Source organism: Paroedura picta, chromosome 1 (assembly GCF_049243985.1).
Source record: "Paroedura picta isolate Pp20150507F chromosome 1, Ppicta_v3.0, whole genome shotgun sequence".
NCBI classification, from domain to species: Eukaryota; Metazoa; Chordata; class Lepidosauria; order Squamata; family Gekkonidae; genus Paroedura; species Paroedura picta.
In genome coordinates this window covers 75,473,392-75,499,110 of record NC_135369.1, presented here as the reverse complement: position 1 = coordinate 75,499,110, position 25,719 = coordinate 75,473,392, and the positions used below count along the sequence as shown (strand labels likewise).

Genomic DNA, 25,719 nt, shown 5'->3' with positions numbered 1-25,719 from the left:
ATTATGGCAATATTATGGCCTAATCTGCATGCACAAAAGGGTCAGACAAACTGTCATATATCCTCCTATCAGCTCAACAATCCTGCCTGCTGCCAGTAATCAAGTGAACAAAGAACTAATGTTACTTGTGTATATATATAAACAGAGATTATTTAGTAATCTAAAAGAAAATACTTGGATACTATAAATTGCAGGTACTAAGGGAATTTCAAGTAAATCCATAGGCAAAATGTGTAATGGTGTTTGTAGTTTTGATGTACACTAAAAAAGAAAGAAAAAGGAACAGAGGGAGAGGCTCTTCAGCAATCCTTATCCTGTCAGTTTATCTCTACAAAGAGTTTGACAAAAGCCTTTTTGGACTTCATACAGCCCCAGGCATTAAAGGACAAGCCATACAAGGTATTAGGGCCAATTTTTAATGGAAGAATCTATGTGTATTATTTGCCCATTTCTAAACAGCCTGGACTTTTCTAGTATCCCGAGAAATGATCTGAATTTGTAATTCAGGAGCACCAACCAGCACAAACCAAGAATGATTTTTCTTGCAAGAGATACTGAGATCTGAGCACAGCCTCATCTATTTGACAAACCATTCTCAAAACAAGTGAATCATCTATTCCTCACATTGCTTAACTACTGAAGCCCTAATTCCACAAAAGCAACACACAGGGAACAAAATCATTCACAAGTCTGTAGAGCAATTGGTGGCTTGTAAAAGAAGATTACAGCTATCTTGACTTTCATATGGTGTCCATAGATTTCGTACACACATTTTGGGGGCAGGGGAAGAACACAAGAGGTGTTGAAAAATAGTATTTATTAGCACCGAATTTACATAAATACATAGTACAAAGGACATTTATTTGCTGCTGTAATATTTTGCAAAGCCGCTCTGTATATTGTTACTTCAGGAAGGTCCATTCAATTTTACTCAACATAGAATGCAGGAACTGTACACAGAAATCCCATTTTACTTCACAGCTGACCAGTAAAACTGCCTTCATTACTACCTTGGCATTTCCTCATTTAAACTGTGTATTTAAAAAGATTATCTATGTATACATAGGAATATTTTATTCATATTAGCAAGCAAGCAAACAAGTTTACTCAAGATATTTCACAAACCATTTTGCCGTGGGCTGCTTTTCAAAGTGGCCAGTTTTAGAGGTTTTAAAATGATCGCACACATTTCTCTGTGGGCATTTTTTCTGATGAATCCTACGAAGTTTGAGAAACATCAGAAGGAGCTATTTTAAGTTTTTTAACTATACATTGATTTCTTCAGATATACAAATAAGCATTGGATTATTAATAGCAGATCAACTATTGTTCAGTTAAATTATGGGATGAAGAATCTTTCTGGGGCTGAAACTACTAACACATACCAGCAACATTTGGTTGGATCTTGGGATGCTCTTCTCCCAAACAAGGAATCTTTTGCTAGGGCAAGACTCCCCAGTGAAGTCAGTCTTTGGATTTCAATCACAGCTTTATTAATTCTAATGTAATGGGAACATCACAGTACTCCTCCATACTCACTGCCCTCAAATGGCTTAACTTATTCTAGTCAAACTTTAGACGAGTCAATATATCAAATGATTCCCCCCCACCCAGAAGTTTTTTTAAATTATAGTTAATCATAACAAAGACTAACTGGATTAATCAATATCCTAATATTACCCATTAATTTTCCTGTCCCTAAACATTACAAGGCTGACTTTATTTAATTAAAAGGTTCTTTCCGCTCACACTCAGCACAGGGGGTTTCTCTCAGCTGATGACTATATAAAGACTAACATGCACCAGCACAGCATATCTAGACAAGTGCATTTTAATGTACTGAGGCAGTGGTCCCCAACCTTTATTAGGCTGGGGACCGGCAGGGCATCGGGCCGCGCCCGCGCGGGCCACGCCCACGCTTCGGGCCGCGCCCGCGCATCGAGCCGCACCCGGCCGCGCCCGCGAGCCGCGCCCGCGGATCGGGCCGCGCCCGCGAGCCACGCCCGCGGATCGGGCCGCGCGGGCGCGGCCTGCACGGGCGCAGCCCGGCCCCGATTCCTTCTCCCCGCCCTCCCGCAGTAAGTAGCTTCCCGGGCCGCAAGCTTGCGGCCTGGGAAGTTTTTTACTGCAGGGGGGGGTGGGGAGAGGGAGCTGCGGCCCGGCGCCATGGCCTTCGCGGCCCGGCGCCGGGCCGCGGCCCGCAGGTTGGGGACCACTGTACTGAGGTACCCCTAACCATTCACGCATCATAGAATGACCATGATACATCTCACCGTGTCCTTAAATTAACCCGGTCTATATTAACATTTCATTGCCTGCTTCCATCACAATCATCCCATGCACAACCATTCCTCCCAGTAAACATGTTACATTTACAACAGTCATGTGACCCTTGATGTACCTGATAAAGGCGCTTTGGTTCACAAAAATGTATGCCCACAATAAAATTAGTTTGTCTTTAAGGTGTCACAAGAGACTCTTTAGATACAACCCTAAGGAATGAGTTAAACCCTGACTTGTGAACATATGGTTTAGAACATATATATATATATATATATATATATATATATATATATATATATATATATATATATATATATATATATATATATATATATATATATATATATATATATATATATATATATATATATATATATATATATATATATATATATATATATATATATATATATATATATATATATATATATATATATATATATATATATATATATCTAACTTCTATTTGGTTTGATAGTACATTTTTAAGTGGCTTCACCTCCCTTTAAACAGTGCCTATATCCTTTTTTAGAATGGAAACACGGTTTCAAAATACAAGCGGTAAATAATAAAATGTGTTGCTTAAATTCAAATTGCTTACAGCACACTGGTGGTGGTGGGGTTATGGAAGCATGAATGATAAGAAATAGCTATCAGCACATAGCAAAACCCAAACTAGCTTATTAAAAACACTTCAGCCCAGCAACACATCCAAATATCTGTGAGAGCTGACCACATTTTCACACCAGATACAATGGAGTTGGACATTCTTAGCCATTCCTCATGGCTTCCCAGTTATTCAGCAAGACCATGAAGTCTTATGGAAATTATTATCAAGACCAAGTTAAAATATCTCGATGCAACTCCCTTTTCACTGTAACTACCCCAAACATATGACCGCAAAGTTATTCTGTGCTCTTTTCAGTTTGCTAAGATGCAGGGCTTCAGAGTGCCACTGACTGTAGTATAAGAGAACCTTTCAGTTAATTTGGACTGCTCAGTTACAAGACCCTACTTATTAACATGTTTTATCTGGTTTCAAAACTGTCCTGTCCTAGAATGGCATGGATGCAATGGCACCGAAACCCGTGTTTATCATAAACACCTGACTATGGCAGAAAATATTTTGGAAGGCACCCACTCAGAAATCCAATCACATTCAAAACATTAATTCCTAGAACAATTTTTTTAAAAAAGGTCTTGAAAGTCTGACCAGTAGTCTTTATATAATATCTTTGGTTGCTATTTATTAAGTTCTCCATGTAGGTAATGAGCATATTTGACTTGGCAAGAAGTTATTTCCCTTTCTTTAAAGAATTCCAACAAACCCAACTGTGCAACTCTTCTGTGCTTCGTGTGCTGGAGTCAGGGCATACATTGCTGCCAGACTTGGAGCAAGCCATGCGAGGACCCCTGCTTTCAAATCAAGCAACTGCATACAAAAATGCAGGATTTTAAGATCTTCCATTTCCAGGATCGAAGCACAATTTTTAAGTACCAAAGTTTACTACACCTCTATCACATGAGTCACAGAAAGAAATAATTCTTCTGTCGCATCACAGCATGCCTTTAAATCTGCTGATTCACTATCATCTCATCTAGCCAAATTCATTGCAAATAATCAAGCAGATTTGCATTAACTATGCAGCAGAAAATTGTTTTTTTTTCATTTGCCTCTTCTAGAGTCTTGTAAATAGCTGTAACCCAGCATATCTAGGTTTAATTGCAACTAACCAAGCCAATTTGCATTAACTGTGCAGCGGAAAATTGTTTTTTAGATCTGCCTCTTCTAGAGTCCTGTAAATAGCTTTAGCCCAGCGTATCTAGCTGCATTCTTCAGACTCATCTGTTAAGTGAGCCAAACAGATATGATGTTGGGAGGTCTGCAGTATCTTCCCAGCATATTTTTATCAGGTTAATAGAATGGCATGGATGCAAGGCCCCAAATCAGACTGGAGCTGCAATACAGAGGTAGAAAAGTTCAATCCTTTCACAGATTTGCTAATTACAGCTGTTGCTAGTAACCCCAAGCAGCAAAAAAATGGTAAATGGAATAACTGTCTTTTCTACCTAACACGGAGAGGTCAATTAATAAAACTATGTGGGGAGTAGAAGGGCTAAACTACTACTTCTTCCAGTGTTCCAGTCCTCCTAATCCTAATGTCCATCCCATGCAACATTGGTTTGCATCTGACAATACCCACTTAAGAAAAACTTAAGTAAAACAGACCTCACAGGGTTGGACTTCTGTTTCCCATGCAGCTCACGGCGTTCCCTGAAATACCCATAAGCATATACAAAATAATTTACAAGGCAGATTCTACAGCCAAGATTCAATTAGCTATTTAGGTTTGCCCTGACTCTGCAGCATTTTTCCCTTTGAATAATTCCCATCTCTTACCATTTTTTAAACTGTTTTGAAACACTTTTTGAAACAGACGGAAATTTCCAAAGCAGTTTTCAATCTGGTAGTAACCAAAGTAAGGGGCTGCTCTTCGAAAACTAACTTGTTATCATGGAAATAAAGTCAATGATCTTTGGATCCTCATTTAAATACCAGGTATCTGTGAACACAATGTTTACTAATTTGATGGGGAAAACCAGAAATAACCTCTCAAAGCCAAGGAGTAGCACAAGTTTAATAGCCTCTTCAACAAAGGAAGAAAAATAAAATGCTGTTGAATAAATTTTATTGACTTCAAATACTAATGGCAGAATGGCAGAGGGGGCACTGTGATAATGTAACTTTATGGTATTTAGTATCTGAATTAGCCAAATCTTATATATATATATATATATATATATATATATATATATATATATATATATATATATATATATATATATATATATATATATATATATATATATATATATATATATATATATATATATATATATATATATATATATATATATATATATATATATATATATATATATATATATATATATATATATATATATATATATATATATATATATATATATATATATATATATATATATATATATATATATATAATTAATATGGGGAATCCATACTAGGAATGCAGTACAAGGCTGGAGATAAACCAAAAATTATATATAAATAGCTCTGCTTCGATTAATATGCCAGGGTGAATATAAATGTAATAAGACAAGAGACAAGCGCACATAGTAAGGATGGCCTGGACACTCATGCACCATTGGAGATGCAGCAGGGTGAGGCCAAAAGGAGGATGAGGGTCCAGCTGCTGTACGGTCTGCTGTGTGGGCACGGGCAGCCAGGGGCAACACATGTCCCGTGCAAAGTCTGGGTGGGCAGAGAGGGCTGAGTAAGGCTCCCTATTTAAGGGGCTGCCCATGTGCTTGGCCCCCTCTTCCCCTCTTCCTGGCAGGTGGCAACGACACTTCAGCTCTCATTCGGCTTAGCACTCTGCAGTGATTTCTCCAAGTGGCTCGTTTGGCTGAGCTGGAGACTTCAGTGCAGGGTCCTGGGGTGCTCCCCTACAGGCACCGGGATCAGCAGTGGCTGATTCCATTGGTTATTGGGTCTTCCTCCTCATGGGAGTTGCCGGGAGCAGCCTCGTGCCAACGTCAGCTTGCACAGTCTAGGGATCCATTTCGGCTGCCTTTCCACAAAGCATGGAGAAGCCATGCTGCTGGGAACACAAGAACACATGGTAAAGCACTCCTAGTTTTTTTCCAGTTTGTACAGAGCTATCTTATACTAAAAAACAGCCAATAGGCTCTAGTGGGCAAACTTCCCACCCATGGTATCTGAAGTTCTTGAACTGAAGGCTGAATCCAGGCAAAGCGGATACTCTGCCACTGTACTATGACGACTTTAAGAACACAGGTGAGCCAATTTATTTTTGAACACATCACTAACTCCTAGACTATGAAAAGCCACTCTGTCAAGGGGGGAGTTTTAGGCTCCTTTCCCACAATGTTTTTTTAATTTGTGAGAAGTTTTATGAAACCTTTAGCAATGAAAACTTTACTACCCCTATCTGTATTCAAAGTGGGATGGTCCCAGGAGAATTATCACACGTAATTTTTCTGAATGTGTTGAGAGGCAAAGCCTCTTCAACATTTTTCAATCCATCTACATTTTTCACAAAAATGTATAAGAAAGATCATAAGAGGGGGCAAAGGTATGTTTTCACAGGTGAGGTTTCACATCTTTTAAATTGCTGTTACTTGCTTTTGAAATCTGTGCTGTCTGGAATATACCTTTGATTTGTTCTGCATTCTGTTCTGCATTGCTATTCACATGCAGTGCAAGATTACCTCAAAAGCACTTTCCAGTATCTCATGTGCAAATGGTCCAACATCTCCTGCAGTTTCTATGGAATGCTGTATAAGAGAAACCAGACACGGAACCATCCTTGGGCCATTTGCAGCTTGGGTGGCACTGCTAACACTGGCCCTGATAGTTCCCTGGTCTGCCAATGTAAACTAATTGGGATCGGCATCACCCATATAGCTTGTTGGTGTGACAAATAAATAGGTTCTTCTTTGCAGAAGTGCTCAGAGTTTTGGACCGTGATCCACCAAATGCCAAAATAATGTTATATTTCATTTCCAAGGGGCAGATATTTACAGAGAGTCTGAGAAAACAGAGGGAAGAGAATATTTATGCAGCAACTGTGGTGCAACCGTGTATGCACAATAATAGGCTGGACCCAGACTAAACTTCCCAGTAGCAGAATGGAACTTTCCTGCCTTTCCCCTCCCACTGCAGCTCACTGATCTCCACAAAATGCTGTTCCTGGGGCACAGAAGGTCCCAAGGAATTATATGAGGGCGTCTGAGGAATCAGTGAAAATGGCCAGTTCAATCAGAATCCAACCCAATGTTCCTTCTAAGCTCCTGAATACATATTTACTATTCAGAGACCAAAGTCCCAAGAGACAACTTGGATGTGTTCAGACTCCTTGAAGGTAGGACATCAGTCTGACAACAATTCTTTTCAATGAAGGCAGTTCACTAATCAGCTATGACTGAGTGACAGAGAAAAGGGGGGAAAGGTAGAATGAAGGTTCAGTAGTCTGGTTCAAGTGCTTATAAATGCACAAAAGAGATGCAACTCAATTTGGGTCAGGCAAGTAAAATTTAAAGTGATGTCTTCTGCATCTCTAACTGGTAAAGGAATCTCAGAGAAATATTATTACGTGTACAGTATGCCATCTACAGAATGGAAGCAGGATACCAAAGAGCACAAATACAGAGCCTACACAACTGCATGGTAAGGCTATTTTTTGATTTCCAAAAGGCACCTCAGCCTCTAGCTATTTGCCTCTTAATAGTAACTTCATTTGGAGTAAGAACTCGCTAATCAGGATGAAATAGCTTTCAATCCACATTTGAGTAGTAACTTCTTACATTCATACTTTAACCAAAATAAAAGTCTTAAAAACAAGCATGCTGACTTATTAAATGTACAGTGGTTTAAACATCAGCAACTATGTATTACATTGCTTAATCGAAGAGAACAATACTCAATACATTTTAATCTTTGTAATCACAAAGCTTCAAGAACTTTTAATACTAAAACATTAAAATTACCAATAGAATATTCCCTTAAATGTATTTTAATACATACTGTTTACAATCTATATCTATATATATATACCTATATATAATCTCTTTCTCTCTTTATATATATATATCTGTACATACACATAATATACACAATTTCAGGTATGTTTTTTCCAGGTAAACCATTGCAATACCCTTAAAAAAATAAAAGGACATCAAGAAGACAGGGGCATGTACAGAAAAAAGGTCACATATAGATAAATGCATATTTATGCAATTCAACTTTCCACTTTGACTCACAATATGTGGTAACATGATGCCTAAATATTTTAAGTTACTAGTATAATTTTACATCTAAAAGTATTGTTTTCATTTAAGGGAACATACTGCACATAAGTATCAAGGGGAGAAGATATCTATCAGCAGGTTCTTCACATATTATCGTGTTTTGAATGCAGCATGCAACGTCTTCAAACCAAAAGGAAACAATCATTTAGAGCTCCACAACAGAGCATCAAATGTTTTAATCTGAATTCTTCATTCCTGGTTGATGTTTCATTATGTTTCAGATAAATTTGTAGATGTCTAAATTCTTTTACACAAGTGATAAACTTTCAAGAGTGTAAAATTACTACTAAAAAGTGATTCCAGCTACCTATTCCTAACCCAGAAAGTCTCCTGAATTAAGTCATGATGTAGACTACCTTTCCCACCTGTGATCATTTCCATCTAGGGCTGCCATAACCTCACACAATTAATGACAAAGAACACAATCACATTAAAATTTCAGAGATATAAGTAGTTGCACAAAAATAAAACACAAATCTTTCCAGCATTCCAGTATTCTGGAGCAGTTTACACACCAGGTGGATGTAGTGGATTTTCCCTTCTCACTCACATATACACACTTGCACATACAATGGCATGCACCATTGTTTCTGAGGGTATAGTTCATGCTGCTGTGCAGTACAAGGGAAGCAACCATGTGGGCCAACTTGCTGGACTGGAACATTTTCCCCACTCAATCAGCAACCCACAGGGAGGATACAGATCAAGCAGGAAAATCCTATGTGCAAAGCTAAATCAAACAAGTAGTCCTTCACAGCAACAGCCTGGGAGAAGCTGACTCAACTCTGGGTCTATAGGGAACAGAGTGCTGAGCTCACGTGATAGTGATGCTTCATTCAAGACACAACAAAATTGTTGTTTAGATGCAGCTAACATGCTTTGCAAGAGCAAGGCCTTTTGCAGCCTGCATAGATATCCATGTTCTGTTTAAGAGGGGGAAAGTTCAAAATTTTACTAAGCTTCACTCTAAATGGACCAGATTATCAACATCTGAAATAAATCACATCTCTTGTAAACAACGCATGACCTTGGGTATCATAGGAAGCTGGATTATCGGCTAAGCTGTGGTCCCAGCCACTTCTCAAGACATTCTTCCAAAGGTTTAAATAAAACATACATTTTGTGCCTTTCCATATCTGCTTTTAATACAATATACTTAGGGGAACATATTACCACATTAATATTTTTAAATATTTAATTTCCTAAATCCAATCCACCTAGAGTTACAGCCAGCAGGCTAAAGTTAAATCAAGTATTATTTCATGTAGATCATCCAGAAGGAAAAAAACAAAAATGAGAAGATAGGATGATATTGATCTGGTGTATCCAGGAATCACATGAATCACCAGCATTTAACATTATTTAACTGAAGCTTGTGAATAAAATACTTCAGCTGAGGAATAGGCAGAGAAGCTATCTGCTTCCTTGTCAACAACTCTGCCCTGCTGATATAGTTAACACAAATTATTGGGGGGAGAGGTTGTCTCCTTTTGCCACAGGCCTGCCTGGACAAATCAACACTCCCAAAAAAATTTTTTTTAAAAAATGGTTCTGCTCTGGACTGTTTGAAATCATTTCCCAGTTGAGCTCATATAGCTACCCTTTAATTTAGAAAAGAGCACCTTGCAAAACAAAACAAAAACTAGACCATTACTAACATTCACTTGAATTAAAGGGCAAGACTGTTGCCCTTGTCTTTTGTACAGCTTTATATACACACAGCAGCTAGAAGGAAGTATTGCGTCATACAAAGACTTTAGCAAGAGCATCTGCTCCTCCACTGGCGATATAACATTTGGAGGGGTGAAATGCCACATCATGAATGGATTCGTCATATTTTTTGCGATGTGCCGTAAACTCTTGAATGCAAGTCTTGCTTTCGAGGTTCCATAAGCGTATTGAACAGTCATGGCCTAAGTTAGGGAGGGAAAAAATGGGACGGGGGTTAATATTTGTAGCCAACCTTAAACTTTTTAGGATATCTAAGGAACAAACACTAAATGTACTTACTGCCAGACATCAAGTACAAGCCATTTGGGTCAACCGCTAAACTTGTGACTGCATCCAAGTGCGCAACCATGGAATGGATCAGTTTTCCTTTGCAATTAAAGATGAAATGTGATGTTACAACCTGTTTTCACAAGTTAATGTGTTACAGAACTATCAAGAGATTATGGTAATGAGATATTTATGCTTAAAAAGTTAAACCAAGTCAGTTCTTCCTGTTGAGAAAGGTACTTCCAATTCTGATTCTTCTGGAAAGATCTGGCTTTATTTCTTTACCAGCCAGTGTCCTTTAAGCTGCATTTCCCAATATTTTGGATAACTAGGCAGCTTTTGCCTAGATTAAAAATGAAGGCACACTTCACTGTTAAACACTGTATACCAGGGGTAGTCAAACTGCGGCCCTCCAGATGTCCATGGACTACAATTCCCATGAGCCCCTGCCAGTGAATGTTGGCAGGGGCTCATGGGAATTGTAGTCCACAGACATCTGGAGGGCCACAGTTTGACTACCCCTGCTGTATACTGTCAACTACCTTAAGAAGTACACGGAGATATTGGAACAGCAGATAAGGTGTATCCCCCTCCCCAATTTTACCCACTCTTTTGCCTGGTGACAGTCAGGGATGGAGCAGTTCATTTGGTATAATGGAGTTGTTACTACAAGTCATCAGAAGCTTTTAGTTGTAGCGAAAGTGAAACTATGTCACCGCTCATATATTTAGCAGCTGTAAGGCCAGAGATAATGACTGGGGAAGGCACTGGCAAACCACCCCGTATTGAGTCTGCCATGAAAACGCTAGAGGGCATCACCCCAAGGGTCAGATATGACTCGGTGCTTGCACAGGGGATACCTTCACCTTTACCTTTAAGGCCAGAGAGCAAGGGAAACACAACACTACAAGGAGCTACCACACTCTGTTGGACCATGGTGGAGGCATTCAACAGGGTGGGTTATTTTTACCAAAGGATTCAGATACGAAGTTTGGGAGTTCATGTCCTAAACCATGTTACTGTCATTTTCAGTAAAATGCAGTAAAAATAATGGTGGTTTCTCATACACACCATAAGTAGGTAGAAAATGCATGCCTAATATGAGTTATGCCTATGTTGAATTATGAAGAGAATACACAACTCAGAGTTTATCATCATTAAAATAAAATAGGCGCCACTTCCCTGCACTGAGTTGCTGTTTTACAACCATGCCTTGAAAAATACATCATTTAAGTTACCCAGTGGCTCAGGTTTTAACAAAGCAGTCTTAATTGTTACAAAGTTTCCATTATGAAAAATTTAGCAAGAGATACTTATTCTGAAATATATTTATCAGAGTAATGCTGTTGTCTGCTGTCCAATTCATAAGTACTTGCAAATGCAGACAAAAGTTGGGGCATTAAGATCAAAGGTAAAGAACTTGTGGCAGATTTTCAAAAAGATACATGTAGAAAACCATCCATAGCCCCTGAGGGTGTCACATAGTAGAGAAGATTTAGAGAAGGAATTAGCTCTTCCAACCTCCTCTCTGGTCCTACATACTTTTTGCTTTTATTCGACAAAGATAAATATCAGGAATTGCTACGTGGGATACTATAGCCTTAATAAAAAATACTGCATGAACTGCACTGTTCAGCTGACAGATCCTTATTCCTCTTTATTTTACAAGTCAGAGAATCTGTAAAACCTAGTTTAAAGCACTTTCTATACTAGCTTTTTAAATATTATATAACCCTTAAAAGAAAATGCTTACCTGTATTATTATCATAGAATTTGATGTGTCTGTCCTCATGGGCAGTGATACTAACCGGAAGAGTTGGATGGCTGATTACTTTGTTTATTTGGCAAGAAGAGCTAGAAGCTAAGAAAAACACAATACAAAAAATGAAGCTCACAAATGTTGAGCTATAGGAGCTGATGACTAATGGATCAATCTAGCAAGCCAAGCTGGTTCCAAATACAAATTTCATTATTTATTTTATTTTTATATCGCCTTCCCTTGCTGCTCAGGATGGTTTACATTTGAACTTGTGATACTGAATGGAAATATAGAATTATAGATAAATACACATACATACATACATACGCTTACCTCAAAGTTCACTTCCAGCTAATGTGTTAAGGATAGAACTACTGCTAATGCCTAAATTGCATAAATGTGCAACATGGTCCCAGTTAAAGTGAGACACTGGTTTTTGTCTCTGTACAGCTGATTTATACACTGCAGAAAAGTGAAGAACATGACATTGATATGAGAGACCTATGCTTTCTGCTTTAGTGTGCACAGAAGGGATTTGTACACCCCACCTCCACATGCCTGCAGATAACTACTGGGGAAAACAGACACCATTATGGGCAAGATTACAAAGTCCTATTTCACACATTGTGGCCAAAGCATTAGCACATCTGCACTTCCCATTTTTCTGTAATATACAAACAAGCTCAGTCTCTCCTCCACCTGTGCATAATGGAGTCCTTCCACCAAGCCTTCAGTCGAGGCCAATAAACCAACTCCACCAATCACAGCCCCAGAGGCCCCTCCCACCACAAACGGTTATTGTTATTGTTATACTGTTATATTGATTTTGATATTGATTTTGTGAATTCTATGTGAATTTTCAAAAATGTTTTATGTAAACCGCCCAGAGCCGTAGGGAAGGGCGGTATAAAAATATAAACAAACAAAAAAAACAAACAAACTGTACCCTGTGGATGAAGAGCTGAACCATGGTGCAGCCAATAACACTATAGTGGAGTATAAAATCAGAATGTTCTACTGTTAATTGTTCTATCGTTACAAGTTATACCGTTAGTAATTGTTATATGTTCAAAAATCATGATTCTTTTTGTATTGTATCACTAACTTCAATGTAAACCGCCCTGATCCGCAATAGGAGGGTGGTATATAACTATAATAAAATAAATATCAATTATAACTCATAAATGCTTACACAACACAACAACATTCTGGATACCCACTAGTATCTATGTTAGATTCCAAGGTGAGAATCCGTTGTCTTGTTTCCATGTTAAAAATGCTTGTATTTCCACTGTTAAATGATGCTACCATGTGGCTTGGGTCACTGCTTACAAGGTCCACCGATGATGGAATTCCCATCTCTATACAAAAAAAGGTGTCAGAAAGTATTACACACAGCTCATTAGTTTGAGGTCTTCTCCTCCTATAATAAATAAAAAAAACATATACAAGATTAAAACATTACACTTTCTGCCAGCCGTGACCTCGATCAAGTCCCAGATGGGGGAGGTTTGGCAGGAGCAGGTCTTCCATCGACAGCTATTAGCCTCGACCATAAGCCCAGTGGAATGGCTCTGTCTTGCAGGCCCCGTGGAACTGATTTAGGTCCCACAGGGACCTGATCTCTCCTGGGAGCTCATTCCACCAGGACCTTTTTGGCCCTGGCCCAGGTTGAAGGCAATTTCACCTCTTTTGGGCCAGGGAACCTGAGCAGGTATCGTTGTGAAGATCTCAACACTTTTTAGGGCTTATAAGGGAAAAGGTGGTCCCAAACTGTTAAGGGCTTTAAATGTTAGAACCAGTACCTTGAACCTGATTTGGTCACCAATTTGGAGCCAATGCAGCTGGTTGAGCACTGGTGTTATATGTGCTCCATGATGAGTCCCTGTCGGGACTCTTGCAACTGTATTTTGGACCAGTTAGAGTTCCCGGAGCAGTCTCAAGGGCAGCCCCGCTTACAGTGAGTTGCAGATGTCTAGTATAGAGGTAACTGTCGCACGGATCACACTGGCTAGGTCCAGCTGTGAGAGGTACAGTGCAAGCTGTTTCGCCTGACACAAATGAAAAAACGTCAGGAGAGCTATCTTCATGATTAGGGCCTCCATTGTTAATGACGGATCCAGAGTCATGCCGACCTTTGACGGTAGGTACCAGTGTTAATTGTACTCAGTCAAATTCTGATACGGCTACCCTGTACCCTGTGGTATCATCCAGCTCAACCAGAGGACCTCCATCTGGACTCAACTTCAGCTGGCTCTGCTTAAGCCAATCCACCACAGCCTCCAGGCACCTGGTCAGATTGCCTGGGGGTGTTGATGGATGATTATCCATTAACAGCTGGATGTCATCTGCATACTGGTAACAACCCAGCCTGAAACTCCAGATCAACTGGCCAAGGGGGCACATACAGATATTGTTCCATACACTCACACACATACATGTGCTTTCTTGGTTGTGGGCTCCCCCCCCTCCCCCTGCAATGGCCTCAAGGTTCCTATGTTCCTATCATTTTGTGAACTATGTAAAATGGAGATTCAGGTGGGTAGCCATGTTGGTCTGATGCAGCAGAACAGAGTATGAGTCCATTGGCACTTTTAAGACCAACACAGTTTTATTCTGGGTGTAAACTTTTGTGTGCATGCACTCTTCTTCAGATACATCAAAACAGAAGTCACCAGCTATTACATATAAGTAGAGGGTGGGAAGAGCCAAAGTACATAACTTATTGATGCAATATTACTAAGATTGGATTAAGACAATTGGTAAGACCTGTTAATAGCAGATTAGCATACAGCATAATACAAGAGTTTATAAATGCGAGAACTGAGTGAGAAATGGATGTTCTGAAGGTTTCATTGTCCTGAAAGTTTTAATAACTTGTAATTTAGCAATCTCCTATTCTAGTCTGTTTTTGAAATTCCTTTGCAATAAATCAGCAACTTTGATGCCCGCCATTAAAGACTGAATTGTACTCTTACAGGGTTGAAGTGTACTCCTACAGGTTTTTCGGTTTTGTGATTCCTGATGCCAGATTTGTGTCCATGTTTCCTTTGGCATAGGGTCTGACCTGTTTGCCCTATGTAGAGTACTGAAGGGCATTGTTGGCATTTAATGGCATATACAATATTAGAAGATGAGCAAGTGAATGAGCCTGAGTTAATGTTGTTAGGTCTAGTAATTATGTTCACTGGGTGTATATGGCAGCACAGTTGGCATCTAAGTTTATTGCAAGCTCTGGTACAAATCTGTCCATGTACAAATTTGATATTGTATCATTGTGGATGAGTTGTTTAAAATGGGGGGGTGCAAGAAAAGGTGTCCCCCCCCGCAGTAGTTATGAAAGAGAAAGGTCATTACCCAGTAGCAGTTGTAAATCGCTGATGTTTTGAATTGTTTTGAGTTGACTTAGTGAATAAATGAACTGAAATTCATTTACAGGAAGGGTACTAGTGATGGTGATGAGCAAAAATAGCTTTAAAGCGGGGAGAGAAATTCATGGAGGAGAGGTCCATCAACAGCTACTAGCTATGGTGACTGAATGGAGCATCCATGTATCCCCCATGTTGTATGTAAACCGCCTTGAGCCATACGGAAGGGCGGTATAGAAATCAAATAAATAAATAAACAAATAAACAAATAAACAAATAAATAAATAAATGATAGCAGACATCTGTCTAAAAGTGCTGGGAGACACTCTATTCTCTGATTGTTTGGCCCTCCAGGCCAACGGTGTAAAATAGGATGCTGGACTAAATGGACCACTGGCCTGACCTAGCAATATCTTATGTTCTTAAATTTTTTCCATGGGTCCATGAGCATGTAGCCTTCACAGGCAGAAAGATCAAACATATTTTCTTTACAGCTAGATTCTAGTATAACATTTAAGTAGTTTTTATTGCCCTGTGATGTACAAGCAGCGGTTCAACCTTCAGGTAATCAAACAGAATCATGGGATTACTCCAGTGTAAGCAGTTTAAGTAGTGCACCGATAAAGACTAAAGGGAACAATTCACTTCCTCATGGCTACAATTTATTTCCAACCCTTGCCCACCAAAATCTCAGTAAGGTACCCAAAGGTACCCTTTGTTTGATAGAGTTGATAGGGACTGACTTTTTAATGTAAGTACTAAGAAAAAATTTCTAATTTGCTACTTATTTCACAAAAAGAAAAACATTAAAGGGTAAAAATACAGTCAATTGTCATGGAATTTTCTTTTGTATTTTTGTTGCAGAAAATTAATCTTTACCTAAATAATATTTTGGGAAAGGTCAGTAGAAATTAAATAAAATGCTTACCATATATACTCGCATATAAGCCAGCCAGCATATAAGTCAAGGCACCTAATCTCATCACAGAATGCTGGAAATACTTATTGACTCACATATAAGCCAAGGATGGTGTTTGGACAGTGGCTTTTTATATCATGTGTTCCTTCCCTTCTTCTTAGCCCGGTGTACTGTTTCCTCCACTTTTCATTCCTTCCTCTAGGGGTGTTTCCTCCTTCTGCTCTCTGTTCTCCCTCTGAGACAAAGGCTTCATAGCTTCCCTCAGCAGCAACACATGCTAGCCTCGTTAAGGTAGTGAGGGGGGAAGGTGGAGACTGTTCTTTCCCTTCCCTTTCACTGTCCCTCCCGGGCTTGCTGCATCTCCACTTCATTCCTGCCTCTGCTTCTTCAGGTAAGTATACTTGTCTCCCATCCCCGCCCTCTTGTCTTGTCTGGCAGCTGTTTTTTTAAATACCCGCATATAAGCCGAGGGGGACTTTTTCAGCTTTAAAAAAAGGGCAGAAAAATCCAGCTTATATGCAAGTATATACAGTACTTCTAATATTCCTAAGGATCAGAGTAAAGACACAGTTGAAGGACATGTGAGTGAGAGTACATGAGTTTGGTATACCCAAGTATTAATAAAGTTGTGTGTGTGTGCATGCATGCACGTACACCCTTTCCTCAACCAAAGAAATGGTAATATGTCTTACTCTGATCCTGCGAGACATTTTATAAAAATCAATGTTAACACTCTTAGAAATTGTGTGTTTTCTTAAGATTGATTGAGGTTGTGATAGTAGGAATCTATTTCTTTAATAAATAAGCTAAGAAGTAATGATCCACCTGAACTATGTCAAAAAACAGATATAAACAGAAATTCCAATAGCAACATTATTTTTAACAGCTCTAAGATTCAGACCGCGATTCTTTACCTTGATTATCATTAAATATGTTCAATGCTGGAGAGATCTCCAAAGCTTTCCATAACCGTATAGTGCCATCTGCTGAGCAGGAGAGCAAGCGCTGATGTGTTGCACTGTAAACCAAGCCCCACACTGCATCTGTGTGGCCTATAAACGCACCTCTTAAGACGGAGGGATCTGTGAACACACATTTTAAGAATGAAAGCAAGTATACCTAAACTTCTAAAAGTCACCTTGTGCTCTTCATTAACTTGAAAAATCCCAGTTTTCATTGTAGTAATTTTAAGATTCTGTTCTTGATAATATTCATCTTGCCTCCAAAATCATCCCATACATTTTGATCTTATTACATATCTTTTCCCCCATAATAGACTCTTGTCTGATCTCCAGCTGCTTCCAAACAACAGGACTGTCTCACATGGTCTCTTATGTGACATTTGCAACTCATCTAGTTCATATTACATTGTTTCCCTCCATACGCCTACTTTCGCTTTCATACTGAGTGCCACTGTATTCAACAAGTTATCACATATGTTTAATAAGCACAAGCAAAGCCTGACAAAAGAAGGGATACTCACCGTAGGAATCATATGGATCAATATTTGGATTTGTAGTATTCCAACCTTGGATGAGACCATCGGTTCCACCACTGAAACACTGCTCCCCAGTGCTACTCATTACCACACACAGAACTGGACTACTGCGGGAAGAAAGGTGCAAAAATGGCTTAATTGACAGATTTTATTGTTGTTGCCAGCTTGCCAACATCACAAATGCACATATGAAGCCATCGTTATATACATAATTTTTTCTAGATGCCTTAGAAAAGAAATGGCAGGCTGGTTCACAATACATTTTCTGGGCACAGAAACTGGGCTGGCTCACTGACATTTCTTTGTGAATCCCACAGAGAACACAGTGAAGGCAAAGTTTCCACACTCTCAAACTTCCTCTTATAGACACACTCTTATATGTCACTAATAAGAGTCACATCACTTGTCTAGGAGGCAAGTAACTTTAGAAAACCTGTGACTTGAGTGCTTTCTTCCAGATCCAAGGATATGCCAAAACTAACTGCTTCCCCCACACATCATCACCCTTCATAGTTTTTTGCCCAGCATCTAGCCACATGTTCTCAACCCTCTTAAACTGATTTACAATTTCTCTTTCACTGCTCTAATGTCATCCCTCTATTTTAATTCGCCTTGTGTCAAGCATCAACAGCAAATCCAGTCTTGATTCAAAAATGTTTACCCCACTGCCCTCTGTTCCTTACTGTATTTCTTTCCTCATTTACTTAGTTACTTTTGGCCTCCATTGTCAAAATTCCCTGCTGCAAACACTGGCATACCAGCTGTTACTTAAAGGTCTGAGAATCCTGACAGCCTCCTGTCCCATCTTGTATGTTTCTTTTGTTCCATTTCTTCAGCAAAGTGTTCTCTGAAAAGCTTATTCTGCCTGCTTAACAGTTCTCTTCTTGCTCATCCCTATCCTATTAATCTACTGAAAACAGTAAGTTTTCCAAGTAAGAATTATGCCTATATTCTGCATAGCACCTTGGAAAATGCGGGTCCTAAGCCATTATCAGGCAAAAATATCAACAATACAAGTCATCACAACTGGCTACTTCAGTTCAGTCTGTGGCCAGAACACAGCTTATTTTCACATCATTCCCAAAACCGTTTCAAGAAGCACTACAGTACCAGAGAAATGAAATCTGAACATCTGAACATTTGCAATAAAACACAATTCAGCTCATAAAAATGGTTGCCATACTCTTCCTTGAGTGTGTGGGGGGGACACTCCTTTTGTTCTTAAACATTTTACTTACTTATGTGCCCTGAAAGTGTATATAGGTTCAACATCGAGAGAAGCACTCCTAAATAAAAACAAAGAAATTAGGTTGTTCAAAGGTTTACAGGACATGAATCACTGATGAGTACTTGATAAGTACCTGAGCCTTCAGGGAGGGCAGTATATAAATATAATTAATTAATAAATAAAGTTTTTGAGGTAACTTGCAAATTGTCTTAAACTTCACACTAAAACTTTCTAAACTTTCAAATCTTTCTCCTTATCTAAGTACCAGCTTTACTTCACTCTCTTTCCTTTTTATGTATGGGTAATAAGATAATTATTCCTTAATCTTGTGTGTTAAATTCTGGTGATATTGATAGTTACTCAACTGAAAAAAAGCCCTTCTAAATAAGCACTAAAGAACAGTTACAAAATGGATGTGATCAACAACCAAATGCTTTGTCATGTAATAAGAAAATTAATGTGACTCTTAAGAAGTTGATTAATAGCATACGGTTCAATGGCTACCTATAATAAATGGTTTAACATTTTATTTTTAAAATAAACATTAACTAATAATCCACAAGACTTATTCCTCTTACTTACAGACTATGGGAAACACATTCCTTCTGCTCCTTATTTATTTGCTTCAATATGACCATTTACGCACTGGGAACTTCGGTGTCCCAGCTTCCGTGCAGGAGCCCAAATCGGGGGCGGATGAGTTGCACCGGGCCAAATGCTCCTCCTTGTGGGTGCAGGAAGAGGTGGGGCAACCTTCCACGAGTAAAACTCCAACCTGCAGCCCGGCATGAAACCTCCAGTGCGTAAATGGTCTATAAGTGTATATAATCACATGGGTTTACAAAGCTGCCAACATCTAACTTAGTATCTTGCATAGAAAGTCATCCTACACTAAACTGGCTGGTACTAATTCTAAAAAATATATGAATTCTGTATTTTGTGTTCTTAAAGCAGTAAGATAGGTTTTATGCACACATACAACGATATGGGCTAGATATCAGGAAAAAAAATTTCACAGTCAGAGTAGTTCAGCAGTGGAATAGGCTGCCTAAGGAGGTGGTGAGCTCCCCCTCACTGGCAGTCTTCAAGCAAAGGTTGAATACACACTTTTCTTGGATGCTTTAGGATGCTTAGGGCTGATCCTGCGTTGAGTAGGGGGTTGGACTAGATGGCCTGTATGGCCCCTTCCAGCTCTATGATTCTATGATTCTGTGATTTCAATTTCTCTAACAATATCCATGTTTCCTTTGGCAGTGAAAGGGACCGAATGGGACTTTCCCCTCAGCTTCAGGATTTCTGGAAAATGTATATGTACAGATTCAATTGAAGGAAAAAGGATAATGGGGGATCCTAAAAGGAAAAACAAAGGTGTGGAGATTTCTAAATTGTTTCCTGATCCTGCCATACTTCACAAGCCTCTTCACAAGAAGATTCTTTAGGATGTCTCTATTGCACCAGTTGAAGAAGAACTGAGAGGGAAAGTCCTGACCCTCCTACAGGGGTATTTACAATACAGTTACTCGCCTCCTGGTAGGTGGGGAAAGTGCCAAAGATCCTTTTCAGCTTAGCTTTTGAATCTTTCCACAGGTTCAACTTCCTGTTAGGGCAATACACAGATACCATAAAGAACCACCACGTTTCTCCAGTGGGAGATTAATCATCTCAGACACAGCCTACAGTTTTCATTTCAATGTTGCTGTTGTTAGGTGCAGAGTCGTGTCCGACCCATCGTGACCCCATGGACAATGATCCTCCAGGCCTTCCTATCCTCTACCATTCCTCAAAGTCCATTTAAGTTTGCACCAACTTCTTCAGTGACTCCATCCAGCCACCTCATTCTCTGTCGTCCCCTTCTTCTTTTGTCCTTAATCGCTCCCAGCATTAGGCTCTTCTCCAGGGAGTCCTTCCTTCTCATGAGGTGGCCAAAGTATTTCAGTTTCATCTTCAGAATCTGGCCTTCTAAGGAGCAGGCAGGGCTGATCTCCTCTAGGACTGACCTGTTTGTTCGCCTTGCAGTCCAATCTGCAAATTTCAATGTATCTTTACCCAAAATGAACTTACTTTTTTGCTGGAGAAGTTTTCTGTAGATTCCACATTTTTAATGTGTGGTCCTCTGATGCTGTAATTAACACTGGTTCAACTGGATGGAAAGCTAGACCTCTTATTCCATCAAAATGGCTTCTTAAGGTAAACTTGGGATTCCAAGTCTTCCTCAGGGCATCTTTATTGTTGGCTATCTGTTTTAACAAAAGCAGAAACCTATAAATTTGGGGAAGGGTGAGGGGAAAATATCAACCAATAATAACATATTTACGTTCCTGTTCATTAACAACTACTGTAACACTGGCTACTGGAAGAGAGTAAAATGGAGATGTGATATCTTCCACGCCCCATTTGATGCTATTTCTGCAGGGGTGGCCAAACTGTGGCTGTCTAGGTGTCCATGGACTACAATGCCCATGAGCCCATGCCAGCATGGCCATCGTAGTCCATGGGCATCTGGAGAGCCTCAGTTTGGCCACCCTGTATCACAGCAACACTACTGACATATAAGGTAACAAGCATAAAAGCAGCAAAAGTGCTGTACATACCAAACCTGCTTTCTAACTCTGAGGTTTATATAGCCACATGAGATATGAATTCAATTCAACATGCCTAATGAATAGTTGCAGATCACAGTTATGGGTTCTAACTTATTATCCTTCCTGCTGACCTCAGCCTCTCATAAAAGTTCCCTTGGCTTTGAAAGCTTAGATTTGCCCTTACTCTTTCTGGGACACCCTGTACATATGCTTGGTACTGAAAGTGCCAGTTGTCAGTCCTGCAATTTTCTCATCACCCACATCATTTCAAGGATGCTTATGTGTGTTCTCTCTTCATCCCACCTTCCTACTACACCATTTGCACAGAAGGTGGTTTCTTTAAATATCTACATGGTTGTTTGATTCTTTTCCCTTCTTAAAACACTCTTTGCCATGGTGCCTGTCAAAAGACTTCAGCTGTTCACACAGCTAGTAACCAGCAATAAGCCCCCTCACCGGCAACGAACCCACAGTAATGAGCAATCATTAAAATGGTCCCGTATTACAAAAGCCTGTGGGTCATTCTAGAACCTAAACAACTTTTTCTATAAATAAAGAAACTGTGTCAAGTGTTACTCTATATGCACACAAGAGCTTGCTGTATCTAACCAGGCAGTTTCCAATAGCGCAGGGATCAGCACAGCATAGGAAACCATTTAACAACTTATGGAGACAGTCTTCATAGGAAACAGAAATAAATTATGACTGTGAGAGTACTCACGGAAGTAATTCATTCTTAACACATAAGTGTGTTTTCTATTCTCTCTCTCACACACAGGAAACAAAGTTCAGGAAGACATGGAGACAAGGAATATAAGGATGGTCTTTAACTAGTTAGGTGCTCTACAACCTTTGCTCTTGCCCTCTCAACAATCCTGTAATTAGATCACTATTATTCCCAATAGGCATATTGCTTCACATAACGCATTATCACTGTGTGGAACTGGCTGCCACAGATGGCATGAGGGCCACCTCTCAGATGACTTTAAAAGGTGGTTTGCCTAAATTCTATGCTGGATAGGCCCATCAGTATGTACTAGATGTAATGCCTAGTGCTGACAGGCAACAGCAGCAGAAAGTTTTGCGCCTTCTGGAGCATTGGATCAGCCACAGGAAATGGAGATCTTTCCTGCATGCTCGCCTTACTCCTGATTTTCTTGATTTGTAGGCACTGGAATCGGTCTCGGCATGGTTCTTACACATGTCTAACCTCTGTGAACATTTTCACAGTTGTTGTTGTTATTATTATTATAATTTATTGGATTTGTTCCTGCCATTCCCGGCAAGCCATCTCATGGTGGGTTACATAATAAAACTCCACAAAACAATAAAATCCCATTAAAACCCCATTATAAAGTAAACAATTAAACAACATGGTTGAGTCATTTTCTCCTGCATATGCCTTTAATAATGAGGCACCCCCCCATATTTTTTAAAAGACCCTAAAATATTGATATGATATTATACTGATAGTTGAAGCATGTTCTCTGAATTTTGAAGTTTCTTTTTTTTTTAAGTAAGTCTCTAGGCTTTCCCCCATAGAGATATATGATAAAATGCCTATTTTCATAAAGGAAAAGGCTAAATAATATATATTTTAAAAAAGCTGGGGATTCAGAGAAACTTTACTGCTTAAACTTTACTTCATTACAACTATATGATGATATATCGATATTTTAGGGCTGTTTCAAAAAATAATAAAAACTGAAACCTCTTCTCTTGCAGAAGAAGGAGTGGTTTGAGAATAATGATAAACCAATCACTGAAAAACGGACTAGAGGTAGATGGGAGTGGGTGGGACAAGGAAAAACAACAGAATCATGATACACAAGGAAAAAGTTGATACAAAATTGACCACCAGAAAAAGACTGGGGTAAAAATGGTTTCAAAAGATTTTTAAAAACAAAACAAAACAGGTAATTAAAAAGAAACAGCAGCAAAACTAAAGATACAGAAATGTTTGTAGCATGGGGATGGACATAAGCCATGAATTTAAATTCGTCATAATGTTCTATCAATGGTTCAGGAACAAAAGTTCATGGGGGATCTATAGTCACAAACTTCTACAAACTTTTGAAATAGTTTACACCAGTTTGTGGATGGAGCAGAAAGCGGGGTTTTAAAAGAACTGTAAATTTCAGCATTATGCTCCCAATGAAAGCTACAAAAACACCTGAGTGGCAGGAATATGTTTTTGCGGGTTGTCTTGTGCAGTCCCTTTCAGTTGATAGGAGTTGCACAAGAGAGCCCAAAGCTGGACCATTGGGGAGACTTTCACTTGTGGGTTCAGCTCCATTGGGCTGTTTTGTGTAGCCTGGTTTAAAGGTGCCCAATGGTGGTTGGTACAAAGCCTGTTTCCTTTTAAGATTGCTAATATAGTCACTAGCCCAAGCACTTGTGCCTGTAACACCTGCTATCGTTGTAGATCAAGGTGTTAATAGGTTTGATTTTTCTATTCTGATAGAAAAGGGAGAAGAAAACAATGCTGCTGCCTTCTTCCTCACTGCAGCCCACAAACCTGCATAGGTCCCGTATCCTCACGAATCAACTTTCTCAGAGCTGGAAGTTGCTGGGGGGGGGGGGGGAGAAGAGGAATGGAAAGCTGGGAAGATTAATAATCTTTATCTAATCAAATTGCTGGATTGTTTATCGGCAGACAAGAAAAAGATCTCACTAAGCTCTTCCACCTTTCCTATTGACCTCAACATACAGAATCACTTAAACGTGTTGCATGTATAGAAAGGGCGTGTACAGATCTGTCCTCTCACCAAGTATAGAGGGTAAACACCTGCACATCAGAGCATGTAAATTGTATCTTTTAGAAACTACCTCATTAACATCACTTATCACAAGTCTCTGATGATAAGACATACGATTCTTAATAAACTGACAAGTAGAAATATTGTGAATTACAACTTACATCATACGTCAGTGAATCGGCCTCATTAGCTACTGTAAGACCTGCCAATTCTCCAAGACCAAGTTCACTTTCAAGAGCCTCATCTGCTCCCATAATGAAAGATTTTCCAGATGAAGGAGGGAATGTTAAAGCTTCCACTGAAAGAGAGAAAATATACATATTCCATAGTTCCCAGAGCTGTGTATTACATTGTTGCTTGCATACCATTTCTAGGAAATTCATTTTAGTAACCTCATCAAAAACGGTTTATTAAGAATGTAGGAACACATACTTGCCAAATATACATTTTTAAAATGCATGTGCCTCAGAACACTTGCAACACAATTAGGCAATAGTGTATAACTAAGTGCATAAACATCAGAGCAGAAACTTTTTAGGGCCATTACATTCTTGACCAGTAAGGGTCTTAGTCAAAAGTAAAAAAAACAAACAAAAAATTCTTACTAGGACAGCCCTGTCTATTTCCCTCCCTCTGAGGCAAGATTTTCCTTCTAATTTTACGTTTGTCAAGTCCCCACTGCTGGGTGACAGAGAGGTAGATTCAGGTTGGGAAACTCCCAGAAATTTGGAGATGGAGACTAGGAGGGACAGGGATCTTAGTGCCGTCCAATGCCATAGAATCATTCATCAAAATCATCCATTTTCTCCAGGGGAAATGATTTCTGTAGTCTGCAGATGAACTCTACTTCCAGGAGAACCCCAGATCCCACTGCAAAGCTGGCATTCCTAACCATTTTTCTTTCCTTTTACTGGCTGCGCTGTGCTAGTGATGCGTTTTCTTCTTTGCTGAAGAAAAATCACCTCGAGGTGACATTGTCAGAAGCCATTTTTCTTAAATGGCACGAGGCATTTTGAAATTCAAAAATAATAACAATATTTTATTTAAGTTAGAAAGATAGGTAAAGGTCAGGTGAAATCAAGGGTTGAAATTTCTGAAGTAAAACCAGTGTATACGCTGACTTTCATTCTTTCAGGCTAGAGAGTTTCTTAAGCTTTTCACAGGAACAAATCTTTATGTTGAGAAGCTTTTCTTCCAGTGTTTTCTCCGAACACTTTAGTACATATTCCTTGAGTAATCTCTAACTCCTGTGGTTTCCAGAAGGCTGGTACATCTTTTCAAGTACCCAAACCCCTTCTCTTGAAACACTAGTACTCATCTTGAGTTTTTAACAGACTCTTAAGGTCTCTAAAGACAGTTTCCAACCACACCAGACCAGGGTGTGTCTTCCGAGCTAACTTTCTATCTGAATGGGTAGGGACATTTTCTTATCACTTTGGCCCAAATGGGGG

General features: G+C 39.3%; 1 protein-coding gene across 3 annotated transcripts in view; it reads right to left on the bottom strand.

Annotated features, from left to right (window-relative positions):
• Positions 1-7,714: 7,714 nt before the first annotated feature.
• Positions 7,715-25,719, bottom strand: part of STRN (striatin) — a 52,905-nt gene continuing 34,900 nt past the window's right edge. For all 3 annotated transcript variants that reach the window (XM_077343877.1, XM_077343889.1, XM_077343884.1), the window contains 9 exons: positions 24,430-24,566; positions 20,989-21,164; positions 18,938-18,985; positions 17,685-17,806; positions 17,116-17,283; positions 13,135-13,275; positions 11,909-12,016; positions 10,168-10,254; positions 7,715-10,070 (listed from right to left, as the gene is read on the bottom strand). In XM_077343877.1, coding sequence (XP_077199992.1) covers positions 9,901-10,070; positions 10,168-10,254; positions 11,909-12,016; positions 13,135-13,275; positions 17,116-17,283; positions 17,685-17,806; positions 18,938-18,985; positions 20,989-21,164; positions 24,430-24,566 — 1,157 coding nt within the window. In that variant the 3' untranslated portion in view covers positions 7,715-9,900. The remainder of the gene's footprint in view (positions 10,071-10,167; positions 10,255-11,908; positions 12,017-13,134; positions 13,276-17,115; positions 17,284-17,684; positions 17,807-18,937; positions 18,986-20,988; positions 21,165-24,429; positions 24,567-25,719) is intronic.